Source organism: Trichosurus vulpecula, chromosome 2, assembly GCF_011100635.1.
Source record: "Trichosurus vulpecula isolate mTriVul1 chromosome 2, mTriVul1.pri, whole genome shotgun sequence".
NCBI lineage: Eukaryota > Metazoa > Chordata > Mammalia > Diprotodontia > Phalangeridae > Trichosurus > Trichosurus vulpecula.
In genome coordinates, this window is record NC_050574.1 from 95535016 (window position 1) to 95562342 (window position 27327).

At 41.2% G+C, this 27327-nt stretch overlaps 1 protein-coding gene across 3 annotated transcripts; it reads right to left on the bottom strand.

Annotated features, from left to right (window-relative positions):
- Positions 1–284: 284 nt before the first annotated feature.
- Positions 285–25554, bottom strand: THSD1 (thrombospondin type 1 domain containing 1). Of its 3 annotated transcripts, none has more exons than XM_036742758.1 (5): positions 25267–25554; positions 17539–17689; positions 13398–14348; positions 8995–9153; positions 285–2105 (listed from the first exon to the last, which is right to left on the bottom strand). In XM_036742758.1, exons 2-5 carry the CDS (start codon positions 17594–17596, stop codon positions 727–729), a joined length of 2547 nt encoding a protein of 848 aa, XP_036598653.1. In that variant the 5' UTR covers positions 17597–17689; positions 25267–25554; the 3' UTR covers positions 285–726. The 3 variants fall into 3 exon arrangements, with proteins under 3 accessions (XP_036598653.1, XP_036598655.1, XP_036598654.1); XM_036742760.1 differs by having other exon boundaries at positions 490–2105; positions 13398–13937; positions 25267–25403; XM_036742759.1 differs by lacking the exon at positions 25267–25554 and adding an exon at positions 19017–19114 and having other exon boundaries at positions 490–2105.
- Between the last annotated feature and the right edge of the window lie 1773 nt (positions 25555–27327).

The following is a 27327-nucleotide window of genomic DNA, read 5'->3' on the forward strand; positions in this document are numbered from 1 at the left end:
ACTTGGGTTCCAAAAAAATTCCTTTATCCTGACTGTACTTGTCATCTATATGGAACATGTTATAGCTTTCCCCAAGGTTACCAGATTCCTAAGCTATCTGCAATTTATTCATTATGATTCAGCCTCCCATTGCCAAGGTCACCCTGTTCCAGAACTGATGGCCTAAGGTACAGCTCAGAGGATTGGCTTCAAGTTGGAAGCTGTCAATCAAGCTTCCCAAGAAGCTCACCTTCCTGAGGTAGATCCTGGCATCATGCTTCATGCCCAAAAGAAACCAGTCCCTGTTACCATTATTATTGCTTTATTATTCATTAACCAATAGTAACAGGATTACAATGAAAACAAGTTTAGGATAAATAACTCCTTTCCCCATCTCTCTCCCTCTCTCTCTCTCTCTCCCTCCCTCTCTCTCTCTCTCTGTCCTTTTTCATTCTTTTTCTTTCTTATTCTCTCCTCTCTCATTATGTCTCATTTTCTCTTTCATTCTCTCTCTCTCTCTCTTTCATACACACACACACACACACACACATATGCACACACACATGCACACACAGATCATCCTTCCCAGAGATCACTTCTTCCCACTTCTTCCCCATTCTCTGTTCAGTGGTACAAAAAGTGGTATGAAAACAGTCCAAGGGATGATGCTGAAGGCAGGGTGTGAGGACACGGCCCAGGAGAGTGACCAAGACTCCATAAAGTTTTGTCCTCACTTTCACACTTCCTTTAGATCACCAACTTCTCTATGCTCAGAGTGCTTGTTGTTTCATCTTCTTCATTTGACCCAAAATACCCAGGTAAGTCAAGCATCCTTTGCTCTAGCTCAGTAAGGCCAAAAGAAGTATTGTCATAGAAAGCATATTCAGGGTGTGCTGGGAAGCTCTGACACTTGTCTCTTCGATACTGGGAGGGACTCAAAGGGCTGACCCTCTGGTAGCTATCCTTGGGGACGGTTGGGGAAGACTGCTTCCTTGAAATACTCTTGTGACTCGGTGAAGACCCTCTTCTGTGTCTGTGGGGTTCAGCTCTATCTGTGCCATTCACTAGACCTGCCGGACCGTCATTGATCAAGTCAGGTTTCCTGGATGGAAGCCCCATCGGGTGAGACTTAGAGAGAGGGGTGAGTGGTTCATTGGCCATCCCAATCGCCTGGGGATGCTCCCGCTTCTCAGGACATGGGTAGGCTCCTCGAGATCGAGCCCTAAATCTATCTTCATGGTCCCAGGTTCGTGTCCTGGAGTTATAGGCTGGAGCTTGTCGGGGGGTCAGAGTGGACATGCTCCTTTCCCTGAAGGGCCTGGCTTGCTTGGTTTCATGGAAACTTGCAGTTCTCCTGAAGTGGGAGTGTCGGGGATAGCTCCTTTCAGAGTGGCCCCCTTTGCTGCCCATGTATTTCAGCTGTGATCTGCGCATGAGGGTCTGGCTGGGGCTCAGTGCAGGATTGGCCAGAGACACATCAAAATCTAGCCTGGAATGAGGCTTTTCCCCTGGATTGATGGCCGACTGGTCCAGAAAAGGGGACTTGATTCTAAATTTGTTCACTGTGGCTTCTTCTGGACTTTCCGGGTCTAAGGCAGCACCAGCAGCACCCTCAACGACTGTGTCAGTCAGAGGACTCTGAGACACGTGGTACACTTTGGTCGTTTCTGTCAGACCCTTCTTTTTCATCTCCTTAAGCTGCTTTTGTGCGAGGCGGTAGCTAAAAAGAGGGGGGATTATCTTCTGGGCATTGGACTGGAAGCTCTCACTGCCTGAGACTTCTTCCTCTGGAGTCATCTGCATACTCCTCCGGTAGGTCAAAGGGATATTGATCTCTGCAGGGTTCCCCAAGGGTCCCTCGCCCCCATCAGAGAAGCTTCCCCTCTGCTCACTCAACTGACAGATGTTCTCTTCATCTGAGTTCTTCCGGAAGTTGGGGGAGTGGATCGAGTTGTGGCGGACCGGAGTGCTGCACTTGGGAGCCCGGCCAAACTTCCTCCAGAGGGTAATGAGTACAGTGGCAATGATGATGAACAAACACAGAGAGATACCAGTAACAGTCACAATGTTATTAGCTTTCAGGGGGCCCTTGGGTTGGATGGGAGATGGGCTGGAAGGCTTGAGGGCTGAAACAAATTTTCAAAAAAATATCTTAAAGCTTTATTCACCAATGTTATCTTCCTGATTAAATATCTGACAGGTGAGAAAGAAGCCAAATTGATACAAACCAGGATTCTTGGAATCTGCAATTGTTCCTATAAGGACAGTTCTGAAAGTCCAGAATAATGAAACAATACAAGATGCATGACAAGGAAAACAGGCTAGCATCACTGCTTGGAAACGAGAATTCCTGCCCTTCCTAAACCACAAATCAAATGAGGAAATACTTTTAAAGCATTTAGTACAGTGCCTGGCACATAGCAGGTGACCGGTCTATGCTTTGTCTTTTCCCCCTTCCCCTGATAACATTTCAGGGTGGCATTTTGAGACAAAATAATAAGGTTACCCCAAAATGAAAAGTGACATAGACCACTAGTCACAATTCCTCTACCAGGTGATTTTACTTCACTGTTTTTAAGGGATTTACTTTGTAGGAGGATGATTTGGGGGGCACTGGCACTCAAAGTGCGGCCTAAGGACCCCTTGGAGCTCCCCAAACCATTTCAGGAGGTCCATGAAGTCAGATCCATTTTCAGAATAATAGTAAGATGTTTTAATGTCCTATATGGCAAATATCAGTTGATATAACCCATATAAACAAAAGGTCTGGGGGGTAGGGTCTTTAAAAAATTTAAGAGTATAAAGGGATCCTGAGAACAAAAAGTTTGAGAAATACTGATTTAGGGGGTTTGTTGGGAAATATCCATTGTGTTTAAGCAAAATATATCAATAGAAAATATGAAGTCAACACCTGGGGGTTGAGCATGTGGTTGGAATTATAGTTACTGTTGAAATGGATCTCTATCAGTTTTGAACTACTATAAATCAGAAAGTTAAGTATAAAAGGAATATCAGTACTATCTACAACATGACTCCTGTTATAATCCTGAGACTTCCCTCAAGTCCTATCATGACTCTTTATCATAACATGGAGGAGACCCTGGATTCTTGAAGGCCAAGCCAGCTGAGTATAAACACTGGTGAGTTCTACTGAGCTGGAAAGCCTCTGTGAATAGGTTGGTCTCACACCAGACAGTGCCTATCCTCCAAGTATGGAGAGGCCTAACACCAGAGATTTGGCTGCCAAGTGGTGAATTTTTTCAACAGTAACTCATGAAGACCATTCCCTAAAGCACAGGAAGTCATGTGATCTGTATATGGTAGAGAGAGGGCCTCCACATGTGTTGGTAAGCAAAATGGGCTACTTAGCACTTAGTTCAACAAGTGCCCTTGAAGAGTTTGGCTTTTTCAATATATTTCATTGAGCCTTACTAGGTGCTAAGCCCCAGGCCCAAACCCCTATTAGGTGTAAAACCTATGTGGGTGTGGATTGGCAACTAAGGTGGGGCCCAAGGTGGGGCTAACTCCAGGGAGGGCCTAGTTTACATGTCTGGGACAGCAGAGGCTTTTAGACCACGTGGGTTTAAGTCACCTCTTTGTGATGATTCTAGGTCATGTGGGTGAGTCACATGTGTGACTCACCCCTGACACTGAAAAAGATATAAAAACCAGGGGTTGTCCTCCTCTTCTCTGGAGCTCCTCCCTACAGCAGTGGTGGCTCGAGTGACTGTGGGCCAGCCCTTGTTCTGAGCTCCCAGGCTGAACCTAGATGTTGGTAACTATGAATTGTATTGGGTCTGTCTGTTAACATTTGTAATTTGTTTGTAATTTGCTCTGAAGTTCAGTGTGCTGGTCTCTTCCCCTGAACTAAGTGAATGATATTTGTATGCTGACTTTAAAGTAAGCTTGTCAACCCCTTCACCTTGCTTTCCTTAGTTAAGCAGATCAAAAGAACCTGTGCTGTTGGCAGCTTTCTGGGTGCTGGCTGTGGGTGGATCTTACACCCCCACAGAAACGGCTAGCCGGATTGTGGAAACACCACACCACTGAAATCATACTTCCTTGGTGTACATGTGTTATGTGTCTCTGGATCTGACATCTCAACAATTCTGAAAATGCTTCTTCTGCTTATTACACAGAAATGCCCTGGTTCTTGCAGGCTTATGCTTTCGATTTTTGTTCTTCTTTAATTCTTCTCCTTTTTTTTTTTAACCTTTATCACCTTTTCCCCTCCTTCTGGTTCCCAACTCTGGAGACATTGGAAAAACACCGACTCTGGATTCAGAAGAACTGGATTTCAATCCTCTTTTACCTACTACCCGCATGACCTCAGGAAGGCCATTTAACTTCCTTGGACCTGACTCTCCTCATCTGTAGAGAACTGGACTAGAGGGTATCTGAGGTCTCCTCCAGTGATAAGTCTAGGTGATCCTGTGATCTCTACTCCATTAAGCTGTCTGCCCCAGCTATTATAATCAATTTTCTCTATCAATAAAAGGGAAATAATCAATATTCCACTAGATGGAGCGCTGATACAGCAGCACTAAGCTGGCACAATCTCTCGCTGAACTAGACCATCCACTCAGTCAATCAACAAGTGGTTATTAGGTACTTACTATGAGCCAGGCATTGTGCTAAGTGGCCAAAAGAACACACAGAACCAGTGGTTTCAGACTGCAGTGAAAAATATTTCTTCTAAAGCTAAGTCTAAAGACTTTAAGCTCCTAATCAAATGCTGATAGTTTAAAAACAAAATTTTTTTTTTTCTGAATCATCACATTTTAGGATTATTGAGTCTTTAGAAAGTAAGTTTCTTGAGGGCAAGGGATATCTCTCTTTTGCATTTGAATCCTCAGTGCCTAGCACAGTGCTGGTGGTTTATAAATACTTGCTGCTAAATTAATTGTATAGTAAATTTAAAGAAACTTAGTTGCAGCAAATGTATGACTCCTGCCTTGGCGGGTTACGTTATCTTTTGAGTCAGAGACCTAAGTTCAGATTCTGAATTGACATTCACACCTTGGACAAATCTCTCAGCATCTCTGGTTGCCTCATTTGTAAAACTGAGGACAGTTGGATGAAATCACTTCTAAAGTCCTTTCCAACTCAGATCCATGAGACAACTTCCTTAGCTTCCTTATAACCTGTGGCCTGAAATTTTCTTGCAAATGTTATCCTAACCTATCTGTGGCTTACATTGGCAATAGCCAGGCAATAAGCATTTATTAAGTACCTACTATGTTCTGGGCACTGTACTAAGTGCTGGGGATACAAAGAAAGGTACAAGACAATCTCTGCCCTCAATGAGTTTACATGGGGGAGACAATAAGCAAACAAATATAAACAAGCCATGCGTAAGGTAAATAGGAAATAATGTAGGGAAGGCACTTGAATTAGAAGGATTGGGAAAGACTTTCTGTAGAAGGCAGAATTTTAGCTGGGACTTGAAGGATATAGGAAATTGCTTAATGATCTGTGATGGCCTGAGCATTGGTGTGTCCAGTTCTAAGGCGGAGGAGTAAAGCAGGACAGAGAGAAAAATTTTTTTTTCAAAGGACTTCTGGGATTTTTTGCCCATTTCTTAATTCAACCATAAAGGGCCAGAAATAATTTATAATATTTGTCCTGCATGTCCACTATAAATTAAAGAACATGTAGGTAGTTCAGACCTCTGGATGTGAGAGAATATTCCATCTCCTAAAAAAAGACTGTGAATATAGAGAAGATACCCCAGACACATGGTTGTAAGTCTGCGGATTAAAGTGCACATACAAGGTGGGAGGCGAGACCATGGGCATTGTAGGCTGCATAGAATGTTGGATCTGATGGATGCATTGGTTAGTTTTGCCGAGCGGGGTTTTGTAAAGTGCTGAACGGGGTGCCTGACACATAGTAGGCCCTATGTAAATGATAGATATCATTATTATTGTTGTTGTTGCTGTCATTAGTAATAGACTTTACCATATAAGCATAAGGTCTTAAATGTAGAAGGTAATTAGAATTGCCTTTAAAAGTTAGAGGTGTATTGTGAAGCCCTGAATAGAGATACTACAAGAGAATGGGATATTCCAGAGTGGGATAAGTGGAACTTCAGGGAGGCCAGGTAGCACCTGGGAGGAGAGCTGTGGAGATTTAAGGCAATTCAAAGAGAAAATCAAGGGAAGCAAGCATACACGACACAAGAGAAAGATGGTAGAGGGCAATACACAAAGGTCAAGAAAAAAGACTGAGCAGGAACAGAGGGAAGAGCTAATAGGTTGGATCCAAAGTGCTTAATGGGAAACAGGACCTGTTAGAGATGACTGTAACAGAGAAAAAAGAGAGGAAATATAAAAAAACAGTATATATATATATTTATATATATATATACACACACACATACATACACATATACACATGTATACATATATATACATGTACATATATTTATATGGTGGTTTAATGAGGAGAGCAGGGCCTATGTCACAGACTGAAAAGAGAAGCTAGTAAAAGAATTTCCTAGAGATAAAGATAAGGACACCAGCTGAGTCAGCAAAGAAAGTGGCTGCCAGGGTCAATGAGGTTTTGCAGAGAAGACAGGGTGAAACCTGGAGAGAATAGGAAAGAACTTTACTCTTTGAGAGAAAAGAAGGCCAGGCTAAAGGTGGTCCTTCGATCTAGAACTCGAGGATAGAATCACAGGGGGTCTGGAATGATGAACTATAAAACTAAGGATCATGGCCTACAGCAGAGGTTTATAGACTAAAAGGGAATGATCAATGGGAATGCCTAGAAGGGACAGCTTAGATCCAACGCTTTAAAACTGCCCAAACTTAATTGAGAAATATGTACTTCATATTATCAGCAAAATATTTACTTGGTACTGATTGATTTGCGCCTCTGAAATTTTCTTATATTAAGTTTAGTTGTGCCCCTAAACTCTGTGTGAGTGTATGTGTGTGTTGAACTCCAGGATACAAGTTAGAGGAGAGGACAAAAGCACAAAGGAGAACAATTCTGATGAGGAGGGAAAGGGAGAATTGCTTTTAAAAGAGATGAATGTGAATGTATAGGGAATCTCTCAACCAACTTGGATTTTTTTTTTAGGACAAGTACAAAAGATGGGAGCATATCTCTGCTCATTGTTGCTCTGTGTCGTTGTTCAGTGGTTTCAGTCATGTCTGGCTCTTCGTGACCCCATTTGGGGTTTTCTTGGCAAAGATACTGGAGTGCTTAGCCATTTATTTCCTTCTACAGCTCATTTTACAGATGAGGAAACTGAGGCAAACGGGGTTAAGTGACTTGCCTAGGGTCACAAAGCAAGTTCTCGACTAAGGACAGATTCAAACTAAGGAAGATTAGTCTTCCTGACTCCAGGGATGGCACTCTATCCACTGTGCCACCTAGCTATACTGCAGAGATAAATCCAAAAATGTGGAATAGTCTAGCAAGAGCTGTGTCGAAAGTGTTAACTCTGAGAATAAGCCAAGGCTGGTGAGGGAGGAAAAGAGACCTCTTTTTACGCTATTTCAGAAAAAAGAGAAAGATCAAAGAAGGCATAGGACTGCTGTTCAAGGTGGGTGATGCCATAATAAGTGAAGGAGCTGCCTGAAGCTGTTTTGTTTGTTTTCGCTGCCAAGCAGAATGGTCATCGTACTACAAGAGATAAAAGAAAATTGGTTACTGGGAAGCTGATACTCACGACAAGTCAGGTAGTGGTAAGAGACTGTCTAGTTCCTCTTGTCACCTGGTCCAGATGGGCTATATCCTCTTGGGTGCTCAAAAAATGTGATTTTTAAAAGAGTTTAGAGAACTGGAAAGGGGAGGCAGAATGGGAGAAGAGCTAATATTGTCCTGATTTTCAGAAATGCAAGTAGAACTCTAAGCAGGCAAGTCTGACTTTAATTCTTGATAAGATTCTAGATATTTGGATAGGATATTTGGTGAAGATTTCAAGAAGAAAGCAGTGACCACAAAAGACCAGTATGGCATCCTCAAGAACAGGCCATGAAGACCTGTTTGGACTGATAGGCAGTGAAGTAAGCAAAACCAGAAGAACAACGTACGCAACGTGGCTATAACAACACAGGTGAAAACAACCCTGAAAGGCAGCCAAACTCTGACTAATTCTGAGGACCAATTTTGGCCCTGGAGAACAGAAGATGAAACTTTCTTCCCTCCTCTGAGTAGAGAGGTGGAGGACTATGGATACATAATGCAGCAGATGATGGCAGATGACACCACTACGTTGGCTGCATTTACTTAACTATTCTCTTTTGTCACAAGAAGGGGTTCAGTAATGGTGTGAGTGGGGGAGAAGATGGGGATATTGGGAAATTCTGTGATAGGCATTAATAAAACTTAAAAAAGGGACAGGGGAAATGATCAGAGAATCTAGAGAGCTGGGGAAAGGCCAGAACACAGGAGTTTGACTTTAACGGAAGAAACACCCTCCCTTCTTAGCTTTGTTGCCACAAAAGAGAGAATTTAGGATGACCTATCCTGAGACAAGATAGGGTGCCATGCCCTGCTTTGTGACACAGATGTAGTCTTGACTCTCTACTCAGGTTTATGTGTCTCTCATCACTGTATTCAGATTAGTGACATAGAAGGTATGGGGGGGGGAGGGTGGAATCTTCCAAAGAACTATCAAAAAAAAATCCCCAGGAAAAAAGGGAGGGGAAAAAAGTTTTCTTTTCCTCAAATTAGTCATGCTTCTCCTTCCATCCTCTTCCTTCTACCCCACCACAAAGCAGTCCTTCATGTCTTTAATTTGATTATATCTCTTGGCCATTTCCTTCTCTTTTGCATAATCTACTCTTTCCTTGGCACCAGATCAGATACCCTTCCTAGCTGTGTGCCATCTCAGATGACAGTGAACATGTACAATGTTACTAGGACCAGGTCTATCTGATTGCCACTTCTGGCATTAGAGTAATTCAGGACAGAGTGACTCCTGGGCCTACTCTCGGTTCCCATCTGAGACTACCATGAATGCCATACCTAGTGTGCTGAGTACACAGGAAATATACTCACTAAAGCATTCTTCCAAAGAGCACAAGGAGGTCTCTATGGATGTTCCAACACAGCCACGCTTGGAGGGGGAGGAGGTGAGACAGATTCGCTGCCGATCACGTGTGCCATCACCACATGTTACACTGCACGGGTTCCAGGCCTGCCATAGGCTCCATGTTTCTGTGAGGACACAAGGTTGAGTATATGTTGTTATGTCCTTTAGGGAAAGTTAGGAAGCTCCCCCTTACTGGGAAGGAGAAAGGGGAAAAAGAATATGAGGAAAACAAGAAAAATACTCCACAGCCCCATTCAGATCCCACAATACTAGATCAAAGATTTAGTCCAAACCATTCATTTTATATATGAGAAAACTGAGACACAGAGAAGTTCAGGTCACACGAGTATGTGTCCAACGCCAAATTTGAATTTAGGTCTTCCTTACTCCAAGTTCAGAGTCCTATCCACTATAGCAGACTGCCTTCTTAGAAGACTAAATAAATGAATAAATAAATTAATTAATGCTACCATTTTATTGACAAATTCACTTTAAAACTAAAAACAGGTAACACTGCAGTGCACTGACAGCTGGAATAAATTTATAAAAACCATTGAAAAATCCAGCCTGTGTCTCTACAGCCACCAAGCCCCCAACAATAGCTCTTATAACACCCATGGCCCATGAGAACATGCCAATGCTGCCTACTAAAGCTAAGCCAATGCAGTCAGACCTTGCTTCTGCTCATCAGCTGGCAGAGTATTCCATAGCAACCCCCAGTGTTGGGTAGATGCACTCTTGAGCTAGCCAGGAGGTACTTTCTTTGGGATGAGTCATGGAACTTGAATTCTTGGCCCCTTCTGGTAATTAAAAGTCTCTGGGGACTTTCACAAGAGCTGGAACATTTACAAACTAATTCCCTGAACTAGCTCCAACTCAGGTGTGGTAATTATATTCCTTCTAGCATTTCAACAGAACACAGCTTTGTGCTCTCCCTACTAGGTATCATGGTTGGGCCAGAGAAAAACCAGGAATGTGACTTCTTTTTTTTTGTTATTGTTTTGAGATTGGGTGTCTCTATTTTGCCCAGACTAAAAAGTGCAAAGGCCACCCACAGGTCCGCTGATCCCAGTACTATCACAGAAGCTTTAAATACTCCCTCCTTAGTCAGCCTGATGGCTCCCTACTCTTGGGGATCCACCGTATTGTGCTGGTTTTAGTATGGACCCTCCCGCCCCGACTCTGCTTTAACCCTACTGTAGCTCAGGGCACCCTACCTCAAGTGATCCACCAGCCTCCCCCCTCCTCCCTGACAGGAGCAGGGATTTCAGGAGTGTGCCCCTACCACACCCAAGGAATGTGGTAGTGGTGGTGGTTTTTTTTTTTTTCCCCACAAAATCTCAGAACTAGAACGATCTTCAGAGGCAGTCTAGTCCAACCTGTACCTAAGCAGGAATCACATACTTTAAGACAGCTATTAAGTATTTCTTGAGTCATCCTCAGGCTCAACATCCCCAGTTCCTTCAAGGGATCCTAAAAGCTTCAGCCTTATATTGATAGTTTCCTGCAAAAGGTGACTAGAAATTCAATTCTTATAAAATGTTTTGTATATAAAAGCTCTATGGGAGTTCAATATATTATTATTGGTGCTCTAGTACACTATACCATATTATATTACATAATGATCATAATACATAATACATACTATTATACCATACTATTTTTTATAATATACAATTACTGGTGTTTTTCTTTCTTCTTCTTTTTTTTAAATCTGCAGAGAATAAATGCCTCTTTAGTGAAAGGGAAAGCACAGCCTCAGCTGATATATATTCACCCTCTTCATCTTTACATATTTGCAACTTGTGACTACAGAACAATAAAATGAATTCCATAAAAGCCACATACATAAAGCAGCCTGGGTAATTTTTGATCACACCACTCCATACATATGTGTGAAACAAGTCCGGCTGGCTTTTTAAACCCTGAGCCAGCTGAAAAAGCTAAAGACTCATTGATGTTATTTCTTTAATTTTTTTTAAACTGCATATGAATGCAGGAATCTTTAAATATGAGTCAGTTAACCCAATTAATGTGTTTTAACCCAAAAGCAAGAATTTAATTAGCAGGTGTTGCCAAAGTAAGCAGTTCCTATGCAGAACAATCCCCCTCCTCCCCACCTCCATCCTCACTCTTTCCACAGAAATATAAAATCATGAACTGGGCCTCGCAATAACAAATGGGTGCACATAATCTGCCTACAATTTGGAAAGTGCAGATATCCTTTTCACCTCAATACAATAAAAAAGAATTAGTCTCACAAAAGGTTTGAATCTGTGATTACTTTCTTTTGGCCCCAGTGACCAGTAACATCTAAACAATATACGCTTATAAGAAATTCCGATGGACATGGGAAATGGGACTGATTATTATAAAGTACAATATGAAGCTAGGGATGAAGAGCCCTCTCCTTCGTCTACTGTGCTGGGTGTTAAGGAGTTCCCACATGCATGTGCCTTTCTTTTGTAATAAATACAGTTGCAACACATGTCTCATAGACTTGTGATACTGGTTTTGGTTAACACGGGGAAGCTTTGCAGGAATACTAGTAATGGAAGAGCGTATGTGATGACAGAAGACAGAATGGCCAGAACCGGATCTTTTGCTAAAAAAAAAAAAAAAGCAAAGTTGGTGGGGAGGCAGGAATGAAAATGGTTGTGTTTATTCCTATACATCCACTTTGTGTGATCTGAGTGAGAAACTCTGTTATGCCCCGAAGGAGCTTACATTCTGGAGCACCTAAAATGTACCAGAAAAGGAGGCATAGACACAACACAATCATTCCATTTCCAAAAGAATCTAAGAATCGGAGTCACTGCCAAGCTAGTGGTTTATGGAGCACAAGTACATCTACTGCTACAGAGGAGCATGGTATTTGGGGAGAGTTAAATAGGGGTGCCATCTTGACTGGCTGCCGAGAGCATTAGCTTATATTTTAAAAATAAATAAGAAAGAAAAGGGCAAAAAAAGAACTCAATTCAGCCACACTTGAACTTTTGACTTAGAAGAGGGAAGCCTAAAAATTACTGTAAAAAACCTGCGTAGGTACCATGTTCCTAGAGCTACTGGGAATGAAGAATCATGTCTCAACCACGTGGATTCTAAGTCAATATTTATTTGCGGAGGTGGGCGATTTATGGTGCACAAAAGAGTGTAAAATCCACACGGTCTTTAGCTCCTTTTATCACTCCTAATTATGTAATTATGCTCAGTTTTATTTAAGTAGTATGATTGTATGCTCTGATGAAGATAACTGAATTTCAGACAAAACACTGTATAAATAATAGAGCACCTGTATTCATTTTTAAAAAAATATCGCTTCTAAGATCCAGCTACCTCCACTAAAATCCTACTCTGATATCTCATTATGATGTGAAGGTGACTTGGTTTTTGTTGATTTTTAAATTTTTTATTTATGCTTTTTGTTTTTTATACCACAGTTACTTCCCAACTAACCTCTTTTCTCCACTTCCAAATGCATATGAACCTTCCCTTGTAATAACTAATTATAGGTTTTTGAAGCCCATGGAAGCCCAAGGTAGTGGAAGGAGCCTGACTTAGGAGTCAGAGGATCTGGGTTCAAATCTCCCATCTGATACTTTCTTCCTACGTGACCCTGGACAAATAATCTTAACTTCTCTATTCCTCATTTTTTTCTTATCTGTAAAACAAAGGGGTTGAACTAGACATCCTTTGAGCTCCCTTCCAGGTAAAGATCTACGCCAACTGGAAGGTCCTCTTTCATTCAAGTATGGACCTTGTGATGTAATACATGCCTGTCATCTAATGACGATCTTAGTTAAGTTCAGGGAAGTGCATCCATCACCAAAAAGATTGACCGCCAGATAAAGAATTTTCATTTGCAGCAACTAATGAAGATCCTTTTCTAAGGCACAGAAGGACTATGACCTGGGAAGGAGCAAGCTGATTTGAGAAAATCTTTGATACATTGAAATATTGACCTATAAGATGAAAACACCCAATTAAAGTAACTGTATTTCTCTAAATTACGATGGGAATTAGGTATGGCCTATTCAGATAAGAGAAAACAGATCAGTGAAGCTCAGTAAGACATGCCAAGAACTGAGATTCAGCTCCGAGTTTCAATCCCAGCTCTGCCTCAGACTTTCCATAGTCACTTTATTGGAGTCCACTGGTGGCAGCCAATCTTGACCATTTACTCGTCACCCTATCTCCCAAAATAAGGGCAACAATACTGCAAATTGGGTTCCTGGAAGTAATAAATGAAGAGATGGATCTGCCACGTCTGGAAAATTAAGGAGTCTTCTAAATGCTAAGCAATAAAGCCAGTAATTGGGAAGGGCCAGTTTAGGACATTATGAGAAATAAAAGAGATTGCAATACCAACCTATATTTCTCTGAATCACCATGCATTCCTCCCTCGAGGAAAAACGGCGTTTGCTTGAAAAGCTGAACTCAAAGCAGTATTTGTTTTTCCCCATGGCAAACAAAGTACAGTTAAATGCTGTTTTGCTGGCCCCTAGGGGCACAATGTTTTCGGCCAACCAACCAGGCCTGTCCCCAGAATCCCTGGGGGTGTCCTTGTATACAGCAACCATTCCTTGGGCAAAAGTACATGGAGGGGGCACTATCACCACGTCTACCAAGGACTCACACGTTAGTTCTGGCAACATCACCAGCTTGTAGCCAAATCTGTGGACCAGGTCAATGGGTCCTGTTGAGGTAATGATTGACTCCGTATCATGCAGTTTCAATAACACGGTGGCGTAGGCTTGTGAACCAATGGGAGCACAGTCAAACTCTATCCACTGAACCGGAGCAAGGCTAACTCTTTTGCTGATCTTTACTTCCAGTGGTTGATCCCCACTTTCTTTCATCTCAAAGATGTTGTTAGTGAAGGTGACATCCACCAAAAAGTCCGGTCTGTCTGTAGTGAAAGAGCACAGTGGCTGATTTGTAAAAAGTCCCACCCGTAAGATACCTTCTGTCTGATTGAAATCAATGTGGAACACAGGCCACTCCACCTTCAGAAAGGCATGCTTCTCCTGCCAGGGACCTCTCGTATTATTGTCCATTTTTGCCGGACTCAATATGAACCAGTAGTCACCAGCCTCCCTGAAATAGAAACATTCAAACTCCAATGTGCCTTGGGACTGGTTGGTCAGGAGGTATTTGGTGGTGATGGTCTGATTTTTGCTGGCATCCAACAACAGGACAGACACATTCCTCATTGTAGCATTATTTCCATCAAAATACTGGAAATCTACAGACACTGTGTTGTTGCTTAAAGCTATGTGACCTGGCTGCCCCAAGAGGAGGTACTCAGCTTCACCAAGAACTAAAAGGAAATGACAGAGAAAGTGTTTAATAATCCAGATGAATATTTACATCTACCAGTACATGAGTGGGAAAGATAAATGAGAGGAAAATGCTCCCAATAATTTTTGACAGCTCTGTTGTTTGATGTTGGTGATACCCAGAGACCCCCAATCAATTCTGCTCTACAAATAATTGGCAATACAGACTAAGCAGAGAGTAAATGCACCAGCCTAAGCATAAGATATTCGGTGCAGATCCCAGCACTGAAAGCTTAAACATTGTGTAATTGGATCAAAGGCTGGATGCTGGCTAACTGATTTAAAGCTGTCCAAAGATGAAATGAGCTGCCTTAACAGGAGTGAGTTACACATCACTGGAGGTCCACAGATTCTTATCCAGGTACAGGTTGGGCTAGATGACCTCAGAGGTCCCTTCTGACTCTGAGATTTTATGATTTAACCTTTCTGTGCTTCTATTCCATTCACAATCTTAAAGGGATTTAACTATTGCAAAATACATTGAGGTTATAGCATGCAATAAAGTAATCTCCCTTCATGTATATGTACAAATATATATGTATATACATACAAATACAGGTACACATGTAGGTATATATACATATATGAAGCAGAGGAAATAATTTAAAATTTTAGAGGGGAAAAAAGGGAAATCTTATTTCTAGCACCAACCATATTTGCTGTTGTTCACTTGTTTCAGTTGTGTCGGACTCTTCATGACCCTATTTGGAGTTTTCTTGGCAAAGATACTGGAATGGGTTGCCATTTCCTTCTCCAGCTCATTTTATAGATGAGGAACTGAGGCAAACAGGGTTAAGTAACTTGCCCAGGTTCACACAGCTAAGTTAGTATCTGAGGCTGGATTTGAACTCAGGAAGATGAGTCTTCCTGACTCCAGGCCTGGCACTCTGTACACTGTGCCACCTAACTGATTACTTGGGCTTGGGATTTCTTAAGCAACCATGATTTCTGTATAGGAAGGATATTTGTTTAAGTAATAAAACCATAGACTTTTGAGGTTTGAAAGGACCATAAAGATTATTTAATTATTTTACAGATGAAAGAACTCAGGTGCAGTGACATAGCTCAGGTCTCCTATGACTCAGTTGGATTCCCTTTCTACACTGTAATAAAGAACCAACTGTGTGGCACCACTAACCTAAAATTGATTTGAAATTCAGAGTTCCCTGAATAGATAGTCCAAAGTCTTCTGCCATGCTGGGAATTCTGGCCAGCAAAGAAACCAGTGTCAGGCTAGCTGGATGTGGTGCTGAATTTTGGATGGGTATATATAATGTTGGCGCTTTGTTCTGCCAGGCTAATAAAAGGGACGTTTACAAAATCCAGTAAGGAATGAATGGATACTGTGATGTTGTAAGTTAACTAATCTTCTTTCTGGAGATGTTGGTGACTTTACAGCAAATGGCTTTATTCTAGACGGAACAGATACACGGCCTCTCAAGGATCCGTTATATCTTTTTAAAAAAAAATCTAACTCAACTTGAAATGATTCAAATGAAGAGTAGAAAAGAAAACCCACTGCCACAGCACACAAGTATCCTTGTTTCTCTTTTGAAATGTATCCAGACACATATCACAGGAGACAAAATCTGGCTTTGTAACAATTCGCTGTAACCCTGCTGGGATGAGAGCTCATTCTAGAAATGAGAGCTCTACAGTCTCTGAAGAATATTCATTCTGTTCTAAAAGGCCCATGCATAAGTATGAATTGATTTTTCATATTATTTGAACCATTAAGAAGAAACAGGAAAACAATGTGATTTTATACCTTCAGTTTATTTTCCTTTTCTCATTTACTATGTATATTTTTTTTCCTATTTGAAAAGTGTTTTAAGGGAGGGTTTTTGGTTAATTTTTCTCCCAATGGTCCTGTGAAATTGTCCCTACAAGATCAATGATGAAGAAATAGTAAGGTGATGAGTCAAGCAAGCACACTATATCAGTGAGTTGGTCAACTGGCATTTGTTAAATACCTACCATGTGCCGAGCACTGTGCTAAGTGCTATTGTTTTAAAAGTAAAGCTGCAAGGTAGTAGGTGATGCATTGTATAGAGTACCAGCCCTGGAGTCAAGAAGACTCATCTTCCTGAGTTCAAATCTGGCCTCAGATACTAGCCGGGTGACCCTGGGCAAGTCACTCAATCCTATTTGCCCCAGTTTCCTCATCTGTAAAATGTGCTGGAGAAGGAAACGGCAAACCACTCCAGTATCTTGACCAAGAAAATCCCGAATGGGGTCATGAAGAGTCACACATGACTGAAAAACGTCTGAACAACAAACAGCGACAAAGCAGCCGTGGAAGAAGAAAGAAATCAGCTTCTATCTCTGAGTTTCTACTGCAATATTTTTTATCACCGTGCTTTCTGATTTTGGTGTCAGCTGTCTCCCTAGTCTTTAGCCTTTAGCAACCACTACCCCTGTTTCACACTTTTCTGTACTCCCAAAGGGAGTGACCTATTCTTAACTGCAACCCTCAAATGTGGGGAAAAAACACCACCACTCCAAAATCGAGCCATGCAACAACCAATTTTGAACACCTAAAATCTGTGACATCCTCTTGATGTACACAGGGGGTCTTCCTTAAGTGGGTCAGCCTTTCTCCCTCTCATCAGGTTATGTGAAACATCACTACACAATGCTCTAAACAGACTCCTGATCACCATTTAATTGAAAACGATGGCAGGATGAAGTTGCATTGTTCTCTTTTTTTTAGGCAAAGCAACAATGGAGGGAAATCCTCCATTTGACTTATGGCTACAAAAGGCTAGAAAGGGTGAGATAGGAGTAGATGGAGCTTATAACAGAGGTCCTAACAAGCCATGTTTACTCTGTCATCAACATTCAGGGTGATTTACAATCTTCCCCTGTAGGTAGCTCGATTTCTTTACCAATTTTGAAATAAAGTCCTCTTCTCCTTTCAATTACTTAGACATCTACATGGCATTTTGAAATCACCAAAAGATCATAGTAACTCAATGCAAAGACTGGGAGGGTTTTGGGTTGTTACTTCCCAAGTTGTGAGCAAGTTTTCTACTAAATGACATGATTTCTTATGCTTCAAAAGGGATCATCAATCAAAGTCGTGAAGCTTGTAAACTTCACATTTAAATTCCTTTTTTTTTTTTTAGCTTTTTAGTTACGTATGGTAACACTTGTGCATATTGTACTCACCATAGTCACAGAGCACCACTAATAGTAGATTTGAAAAGTCTTTCAACATTTGTTTCATTCTGATCAGCAGCACCCCAAGTCCTTGGACTCCTCATGTCCTTTCTCACACCCAAGTCACATGTACTTTTCTCAAGAACACCTGCAATGACAACTTCAGAAAAGGACAGCCTTGGTCAGTACAGTTCGTAAAATCAAAGTCCCTAAGAAGAGGAAGGACATTCATTTTCTCTCAAATAAATGTGACTCCATTTCCTTCCCATTATCCCGTTATAAATAAGTCACCTAATTAAGAACAGAGCAGGGTCTAGAGTCAGGAAGACTCATCTTCCTGAGTTCAAATATGCCCTTAGACCAGGCCTGCACAACATACAGCCTGTGGGCCACTTGTGACCCACCAAAGGATTTTGGGCAGCCCACAAAAAAATGTAGAGGATGCCCTGCTTAACCCACTTTCCACAAGTCACTACTGTGCCCATCATGTACCTTGGCAGGTGGGTTGCCACCTCACACTTTCTCCTGTTTGTCACATGACCCATGACAACCAACCATCATCAGTCTGTTTCTAGTCTGAGAGGAGAGATTTCATGATAATAAAAATCTTAAGTAATAAGTGTAATTAATTGGTATTTATTGAAATTTCCCTTTTCAAAAATATGTTTTATTTGCAAAAAAAAATTTAACCATGAATTATGGAGAGATTTCATGATAAATAAAAATATTAAGTAATAATTGTAATTAATTGGCATTAATTGAAATTTCCCTTTTTAAAAATATGTTTTATTTGCAAAAAAGTTTAACCATTAATTATACCTTTACTTGGAAAGTGAGCCACTAAAAACATATCTGTTGTCTGAAGAAGCTTAGCCTATTTTAATTTTGGCGCTGACCTACTGCCAAGTTGTGCAGGTCTGCCTTAGACACTTACTAGCTGTGTGACCCCGGGCAAATCACTTTATCCTGTGTGTCTCAGTTTCTTTATCTGTAAAATGAGCTGATGAAGGAAATGGCAAACCACTTTAGTATCTTTGCCAAGAAAACCCCAAATGCGGTCATGAAGAGTCGGACACAACTGAAACAACTAACCCACAACTCAAGACAGAAAAACCAAGAAGATATTTCTAAAATTGTTGTTGTCCTTCATTTTCAAAAAAGACGGATGACATCATAGATGATGTCTTGACTTGTGTTTGAATCGGATTTAAGCGAGGCAGAGTCGCCTCTATTCTATTCTAATGTCATCGGCCTCGTTCTGTCTCCCTGAGTCATAGAAGTTAAGTGGTAGGACAAAAGTCAAGAGGATTGGTAATGGCCTGGGATGCAGTGGATGACTTTGGCGTCTTTGATGCTTGACCAAACTCTAAGCACTCCACAGCACCTACTTCAGCCACCGTTATGGCTGTTGGAATAAAGTGTTCTTGGCTGCCCATTCTGCTGAGGGAAGTCTTCACACGCGCGGGGTGGACATCCCCCTAACTCACCACCAGATCGGAGGCTTGTCAGTTGTCCTCAGCCTGGTTTAGCTCATCTGCTGAGATGGTTTACTGGGACGTGGCTGCAAGCTCCAGCTTCTTGGAGCCACAGGTGAGAGTTGGGTCAATCAAGTGGATACCAAGGGCGGATAAGCAGCCCTGGAAAGTGTTCGGCAGCCTCACACAAGAGATGCTAGTACTCCTGAACACCCTTATTTCTAAAATATAGAGGTTATATTCTTATAGCACAGAGTAGAGAAACAAGTTTGACAATTAGCTGGCAAATTTGATCAATATAAATAGCCAATCATAACAATATAGTCAGTAATAAGCAGGTAAGTGGTATAGTGGTTAGAGCATTGAACCTGGAGTAAGGAAGACCTAAGTCTGGCCTCAGACACTCATTAGCTTTGTGACCCTGGGCAAGTCACTTACTGGCTGTCTGCCTCAGTTTCCTTATTTGTAAAATGGGGATAATAACAACACCTCCCTCCCTTAAATCACCCTGTGAGGATAAAATTATTTAAGATTTATAAAGCCCTTTCCAAACCTTAAAGTTCTATATGAGTGCTAGCTAATTATTATTATGAGGTTTGACTATCTTGTTTGCCTATCTCTTGTTCAGTCATTCAGAACAAAGACATTGGAATAGTTTGGCATTTCCTTCTCCAGTGTGTTCCCATTTTACAGATTAGGAACTGAGGCAAATAGGGGTTAAGTGGCTTGCCCAAGTTCACAGAGCTAGTAAGTGTCTGAGGCCAGATTTGAACTCAGATCTTCCTGACCCCAGACCTGATGCTCTATCCACTGCCCCACTGTCTCACATTGCTCAAATGGCTAGATTTTTGCTGAAGTTCCAATTCAACCCAACAAGCATTATATTAAGTATCTACTATGCATGCAGCACTGTACAAAGACAAAACAAAAAGGTCTCTTAGTCCCTTCCCTCGAGGAGTTTACATTCTGCCAGAAGAATACTACATGTAAACAGATAACGAAATACATGGTCATTTGAGAAGAGAGCAGAGAGAACTATCAACCAAAGGGCTAGGAAAAGTTTCATGTAAGAGATGGTCTACAAGGGACACCTTAAAAAAAGCTAGGGAGGAGGTTGTTGCAATGGTCCAAGAAAGAAGCGATGAAGACCTGAATTCTTGTAGTCCCCATGAGAGTGGAGAGAAGGGGATGGATGTCAGAGACGTTGTGAATGAAGAATCAGTAAGACTTGGTAAAGGATCAATATATAGACATATGGGTGCAGGAGAAAAGAATCAAGGATGCCTCTATTGTTGTGAATCTACGTGACTAGACAGATGGTCGTACATTCAAATGAAACAGAGAAACTTGGACATGAGGTGATTTGAAGGGGAGATGAGTTCTGTTTTGGAGGTGGGTGTGAATTTGAGATACCTATGGGACATCTATCTGGAGATGTTTAAATGACAGGTAATTGGTGATGCGAAGCTGGAGCTCAGGAAAAAGATTAGAGCTGGATACATAGAAAGATAGATAGACACAGATATATATATATATATATATATATATATATATATATATATATATATATATATGTATATATATACACACACACATATATGTATATACACCTATACATATCCATACATGTATGTATGGACATGTGTGTGTGTGTGTGTTGTACAAAGATGACAACTGAACCCATGGCAGCTGATGATTTGACCAAGAGAGAGGAAGAGACCAAGAGAGAAAAGATGAGACTCTAGGACAGACCTTATGGGACCATTCATGGTTGGGAGGAAAGACTACTCGGACGAGTGATCTAAGAGAGAGCATAAAAATGCATGAGGAAAGAGTATTCAGAAGAGAGTGGCTGATGGTATCAAATGCTAGGGAGCTCAGGAAGGAAAACCAATTCTATTTCTTAATGGGTTGTAAAAAATAAAAATGCTAGTCTTACTTTCCTGGCCTCATACATCGGCCCATGGGGGCTGAATCAGTATTGCATCTGTTCTGCTGCATAGTTTTGCTAATTAAAAAAAAATAATAGCCAGCATTTAAAAAGCACTCAAAAGTTTGCAAAGCACTTTACGTATAGTAATCTTCACAATAGCCCCATGAGGTAGTTGGTATTATTAATCCCATTTTACAGAAGAGAAAACTGAGTCTGAGGGCAAGGGGCTTTCCCAGACTCACACAGCTAGTTAGGTGTCTGAGGCAGGATTCAAACTCGAGTCTCTCTCACTCCAAGTCTAGTAATCTATCCATTACACCACCCATGCTAAAAAAAAAACTGAATCGCAGCTGCTGACTTTTTGGATAGAGTGACAGTTTTACAAATGATTACTAAGCTAGGTCATTCATTTCTTTAGAGGAGCATTTATATCTCTTTTGTCTTTTTCTCATACTCAGTGTTGATCTTGGTGCTTCACACATAGCAGACTAGCAATATGAGTTTGGCGCAGGAATGAGCGACATTTTTGTAGTTCCAAACAACCAGACTTTAAGGCAATGTAATCTAAAGAGGGAAGAGATGAATTGAAGTTATCTTGTATTCTGAAAATGAAATACTTTTTACTGATTTTTCTTTTGTCAGTGTTCCAAAACTTGCTCTTGCTGAAGCATATCAGCAGAAGGATGATTCAGGCGCCATTTTCGTCCATTTATTTATATATTTTTTTATTTATTCATTCATTCATTCATTCATCCATTCATTCATTCATTCACTTATTTATTTATTTAGCTGACTACCTGGGAGAGTAGGGAAAGTATGGTCTACCTGTGGCTCAGACTGATTTGAATGAGAGGTTCTCTTTCTCTTGAGTCAGGCCAGACTATTTGACTACAGTACAAGATCTAAGGTGTTTATGGGCCCATCTCTTTTGAAAAAAAGATCTGTCTTTTGGCTTAACATACATACATATACACACATATGTACATATACATATAAGCACATATAACACACATAATTATATATGTATATAATACATACACATATATATGAGTGCATATGTATGTGTGTGTGTATATATGTATGTATGTATGTATGTATGTGTAAAAAACAATTTATAGGTTGGTTTTAAAGCATCCTCTCTGGAGCTCATAGATTGGACCACAATAAGTCCCTGCCCAAGCACCATTTAATGGCTATTTTTTGGACCTTCCTGGCTCAGAGAGAATGTCAATGGCAACTTTCTCTTTTGACCAGCAACCCTGAGGGTCTTCCTCTCCCAGTTTGAATTCTTTTCTTTTAAATTAAAGGGGCCATCCCTTGACTGACCTCTTTAAGAGGCCTGTTCACTGAAGGGGCTTTACCTCACTCTAAGTGAAAGTAAGAACCTGAAAAGACCTTAGCTTAAGGGCCAGGATCTCCCATTGCATCCTGGGCCATCTCCAGTCATCCTGATGAATATCTTCTGGAGGAGAAAGTGAGGCTGGTGACCTTGCACAGTCCTCCCTCACTCAAATCAAAGTCAACTGCAAGTCATGTTATCATTTCTCTGATGTCATGGACCTCTGCAAAAACGAAGGATAAACACAATATGACTCTCTCTATATATAATATATATGTATATATATATATATACACACATATGTAAAATGCTATCAGCTTTCATAGGTGTGTATTATGCTCCTATAGCCAAGAAACACTTCAATCACGGAAATAAAAATAAATCCAGTTTCTTTCAGGAATGGATTACTCAGTATTTAAGAAAAAAAGAAATATTGACATCAGAATTTATCCTTCTCATTCAATAATATTGGGTTAAAAGAAAAAACCAGATATTTTTCAGCACTCAAAGTAGCAGAAATTTGGATGGCAATTAGAGCAAAATAAAAGCTTTCCTAGCCAGAATGATGTAATCCTCTACAGAATTGCTCACCTTCACATCTGAAGCATGGATGGGACAATGTGGCCAAAGGATGCAGGTGAAACCTTCACAGAAAGCATCATTATGGTCATGTGCCAGTATAAAGGTCTATGAATTAAGATACTGTGTATCTGATATTCAACGATGTGAATTGGGAAAGATCATCCAGTTCCAAAAGGTTCTGCAGCTTAGCCACAACTGCCTGTTTCATAGTCAGGGACATTTAAAAAGAACTCTCTGAATACTGGTGATTGTGATGACAGCAATGAGGACCAACCTGCTCATCTTTCCATATGATGAAAGTCTTTCTGAGGTTTGTAGTCTATGCCTATCATGTGGCACAACCTGGAGGGGTTCCAGGCAGACTCCTCTGAGATATATACAAAAGAGAAGGAATATGCTTAGACTTCTAGAAGTAAATGTGAAAATTCTGCTAACTAGACCACCAACCAAAAAGTAACAGGACACCCAGAAAAAGAAAAAACTTTTAAGGGTAAGAAAGAACTTTGCTGACTGCTATTTCTCATTCATTTCCTTTTTAGCTGGTTCTTACTGCATTTCTTCTAACTTACTGTACATACCCACCACTATGTCACTTATGAATGTTTAGCTTTAAATGATGTTTAAGGAAAAAAGAATGTTGATATGTATACTATGTATATAAATATATGCTCACATTTACTGAAAAAGTAATTCCAAATGTATATGTTGGGAATGGGGAAAGGAGCTGTTTGTAAATACTCTCACTGGCCAAAATATCAAGCCAAAAAAAAAATCCCAGCAAAAACAATATCTGCTTGAACCAAAAGTAATAGCTTGGGATCCCACAGACTGACTGCTCTCCTAATGGGGGAAAAGGAAACATCTTTGAGTAATTTCCATAATAAGGATATAAGCTATATGGACTTTTTAATGACATCTACAACAGAGGAAAAAGTGATTTTTGCCCCTTCAGAAAAGAAACACTTAAATTGATGGAATTGGAGACAATTTCTAATTCACAAGAGTCTTACTTAACAGAGGTCTTATTTCATGCTATGTATGTTCAAATTTGGTTTGCTTTCCATGTGCCACCCTTCTTTTATGGGTATTCCTGGTTCATATACCTGTTCTGTGTCACAAAGCTACACAAGGCCAGTACACCTTTACCCCATGCATGTTCTAAAGGTTATTGTTATTCAGTCATGTCCAACTCTTTGTGACTCCGTGAACCATAGCATGACAATACTACCCATGGGGTTTTCATGGCAAAGATACTGGAGAGGTTTGCCATTATCTTTTCCAGTAGATTAAAGCAAACAAGTTAAATGACCTGCCCAGGGTCACATAGCCAGTGTCTGAGGCTGGATTTGAACACAGGTCTTCCTGACTCTAGGCCCAGTGCTCCATCTAGCAAGCCATCCAGCCCCCTCATTCTAAAGGTACACACCACAAATCCATATTTTAGCAGTGATCCTTTGCTATGTGTCTTCCAAAATGTCTACATACTATCACAAGGTCCTCTTAAAATCATTTTCATCTACTTTCTACCTAGTAGGTGCTTAATAAAATAGGCTGAAGTTCTTATGTAGCCAATCAATGCTTGATGTCCCAAAGATGTTTACTTTTTCATGAGAAACTTGCTGCTAGTTACTTAGATTTCAGTACTGCAGAGCTCTATGATTCCATCTATTTGGGCAGTCCCTGGGTTGGCTGATGCTCCCTCTACCCTTGCAGATCAGCACCTCCTAGTAACTTGTGATTTTAGGGATGGGTTGGGTGTGAAGGGGATGGGAATTACATTTAAGTGATCATTGCTAGTGATCAAAAGTCTAGTATGTGTCAGAACAGAACCTGAATGGAAGTCATCGAGTCTACTATCCTACTTTGCCCCTACAAGACACAATTTTAAAACCCTGCTGCAAAAATGGAATGACTGCATAGAGTTCGGGTATTTCTGATTTCAGCCAAGCTTTACTGCCAGTGGCACATGGCAAAGCAAATGTGGAGGTAAAATCTTATGTACTCTGTGTGTGTGTGTGTGTGTGTGTGTGTGTGTGTGTAATGGGGGTAAAATCTTATGAACTCTTTGTGTGTGTGTGTGATGTGTTCTCTTCCAGGAATAGGCAAATGGGAGGGTAAAGGGAATGGGAACGGGGCGGCAGGGAAAGGAAAGAAAAAAAAAAAATCATCAAGAAAAAAGCCTCATTTGAAGTTTTTGATGTGGAAATCCTCTTTTGGCGGAGAAGGCTGCTGTGATTCAGCTAAAGTTTCTGAACGCAGCAAGGGAGGAAGTCCCAGTAAATCCGCGCGTAACCAGGTGGGCACCACGCATCCCAGTGCGAAAGCGCACAACTCCCCAAGTGCCAGGAGGCAGAGAACAAACTGCATTACTTCATAGGAAAAGGCAGGCAGGCAGCCAGGACTCTTACCTCCACAAACTGCAACCTTTCAGTACTCTGCTGAGATGTCTGGGCTCTTTTCCTGGGCTAAAGCGCTCGATCTTGTTAGGCAGGGCGACCTAAGAGCAGAGACGCAAAGGCCACCCCGCTTGCTCCGCCTGGAGGGACGTCTTGGCCCTGCCGCTGCCCCGGGAGCATCTGAGAGTCAGTCCCTACTCCCTCCGCACCTCCCGGACTCCAGCTAACTGGGCAGCCAGCAAACAGGAAAGAGGAGGGCGAGGAACGCCCTGCCCTGCTCAGCCCTGGCCCGGCCCGGCCGGCACGCCCCGCCCGCGGACTGCCCTCGGCAGCTGCCGTGGGTGGGAGAGAGGGAGGGAAAGAAGGAGAGGGCGGACGCGCAACAACATAGGGAAGTTTGGTGTGTGTGTGTGTGTGTGTGTGTGTGTGTGTGTGTGTGTGTGTGTTTCTTTTTCACTGCTGTGCATCGCATCCTTTCCTCCTCCCACCCCTTGGTGTGTGTGTGTGTGTGGGTGTGTGTGTGTGTGTGTGTGTGGTGTGTGTGTGTGTGTGTGTGTGTGTGTGTGTTTCTTTTTCACTGCTGTGCATCGCATCCTTTCCTCCTCCCACCCCTCCTTGGTGTGTGTGTGTGTGTGTGTGTGTCTGGTTCTTTTTCACTGCTGTGCATCGCATCCTTTCCTCCTCCCACCCCTTGCCCTGCAGGAAACTGGACAGGAAATATGCGGGACCGTAGAGAATTCTGCCTCCAGTCTCCCCACCTCCCAGATGAACTGAGCAGCCACCAGAAGCCCAAAGTCAGCGCTTTAGCCCTTCTTCAGTCAAGGGCATCCCCGGAGTCGGAGCCAGAGGGCTTACTTAGACTGTCCCCACTCCATCCATGCCTAGGAGTTTATCAACAGTGCTCTACCAAGAGCTTTGGAAATTCTATTACCCAACTTTCTTTTTCTTGCTTTCTAAGAAGGGAAAGTAAATCTAACGGGAGTGTGGAACGCTCGCTTCTCTTGTTGAGAGGCAAATGCCATCCAGCCTAAATGTCAATTTCTGAGCACTGGTCTGGTCCGACCCCGGCAACTCTGACATCCTGTATTTCTAGGGGTTTCCTGATGAACCAGAAGAAATGGGATTTCCCACTAGGAAAACCAGGGAAGTGGCCCTAAATCGAAAGGAGGATTCGCGGATATGGTTTGAGAGCTAGAAAAACATCAATCATTTCGACTTCTCTGTCCTTTTTAAAAGCTCAAAAATGCCTCAAGGGCAAAATGCATGGGATAGAAAAAAAAAAGCTTAAAATCTGCATGCACCTAAAGCAACATCTTAAAGCTATTTGGTTAAAAGTGCGCAGCAGAAGAGAAAGTTCTCTTATAAAAGTCTATGCACACACGTATTTGCTTGTGGGTCAGGACAGTTTTGGTTTTGTCTTTGTATCACCATAATTCTAGCAGTAACTTGCTCTAACAGGTGCTTAATAAATGCAATAAATACTATATTGAATTGAATTCGATTAAAGCTTTAGTGTTACAAACATCGCTTGCAATTTATTTTGTTTTTATATAAAGTACCACACTTTTAATTGAAGTTAAAATCTACTAGCGTCTGTTTCTTGAATTTTTCAACGGACTTTTAAAGGCTTTTACAACCATTTACATCATCTTATTTAGAAAGTCAAGAGAGTTTAGAAACGCTTATCTTTTAAAATAATTTAGCTAATAGCTAATGAAATTTTTTGAACTTCAAAAAATGACATCACCGCTCACTTTTAACTCCTGGAAAGGACCGATTTTATTTGGTTAATCCCGGTTTTCAATTTTGTAATCGTTTTCCATGTATGATAACATTTTTAGCTTAGTCTATCCTCTGGAATATTAAAACATGTAAGAAACCACCTTTTTGGAGAAAGAATTAGGTACAGATAACCAAATTCATACTATATGTCGTTTTATAGGTCAAGGAAAATTCTTTCTGAATTGGACTGCCATTGTGCAAACTGTACTTTGGTTAAGTAACCTTTTAAAAGGATAATTAACATTACTAAAATTTATTAAAGATCTGAAGTAAAGGAGAGTAGCATTAGGG

Excerpts from the sequence above, each read along its gene's own strand:
- THSD1 (XM_036742758.1), bottom strand. The coding sequence starts at position 17,596 with ATGAAACAAATGTTGAAAGACTTTTCAAATCTACTATTAGTGGTGCTC. Across the intron at positions 14,349-17,538 it reads AGTGGTGCTCTGTGACTATG|TTCTTGGTGAAGCTGAGTAC; the intron begins GTGAGTACAATA and ends ATTTCCTTTTAG. Across the intron at positions 9,154-13,397 it reads GGTGATTCAGAGAAATATAG|AAACATGGAGCCTATGGCAG; the intron begins GTTGGTATTGCA and ends GTGTCCTCACAG.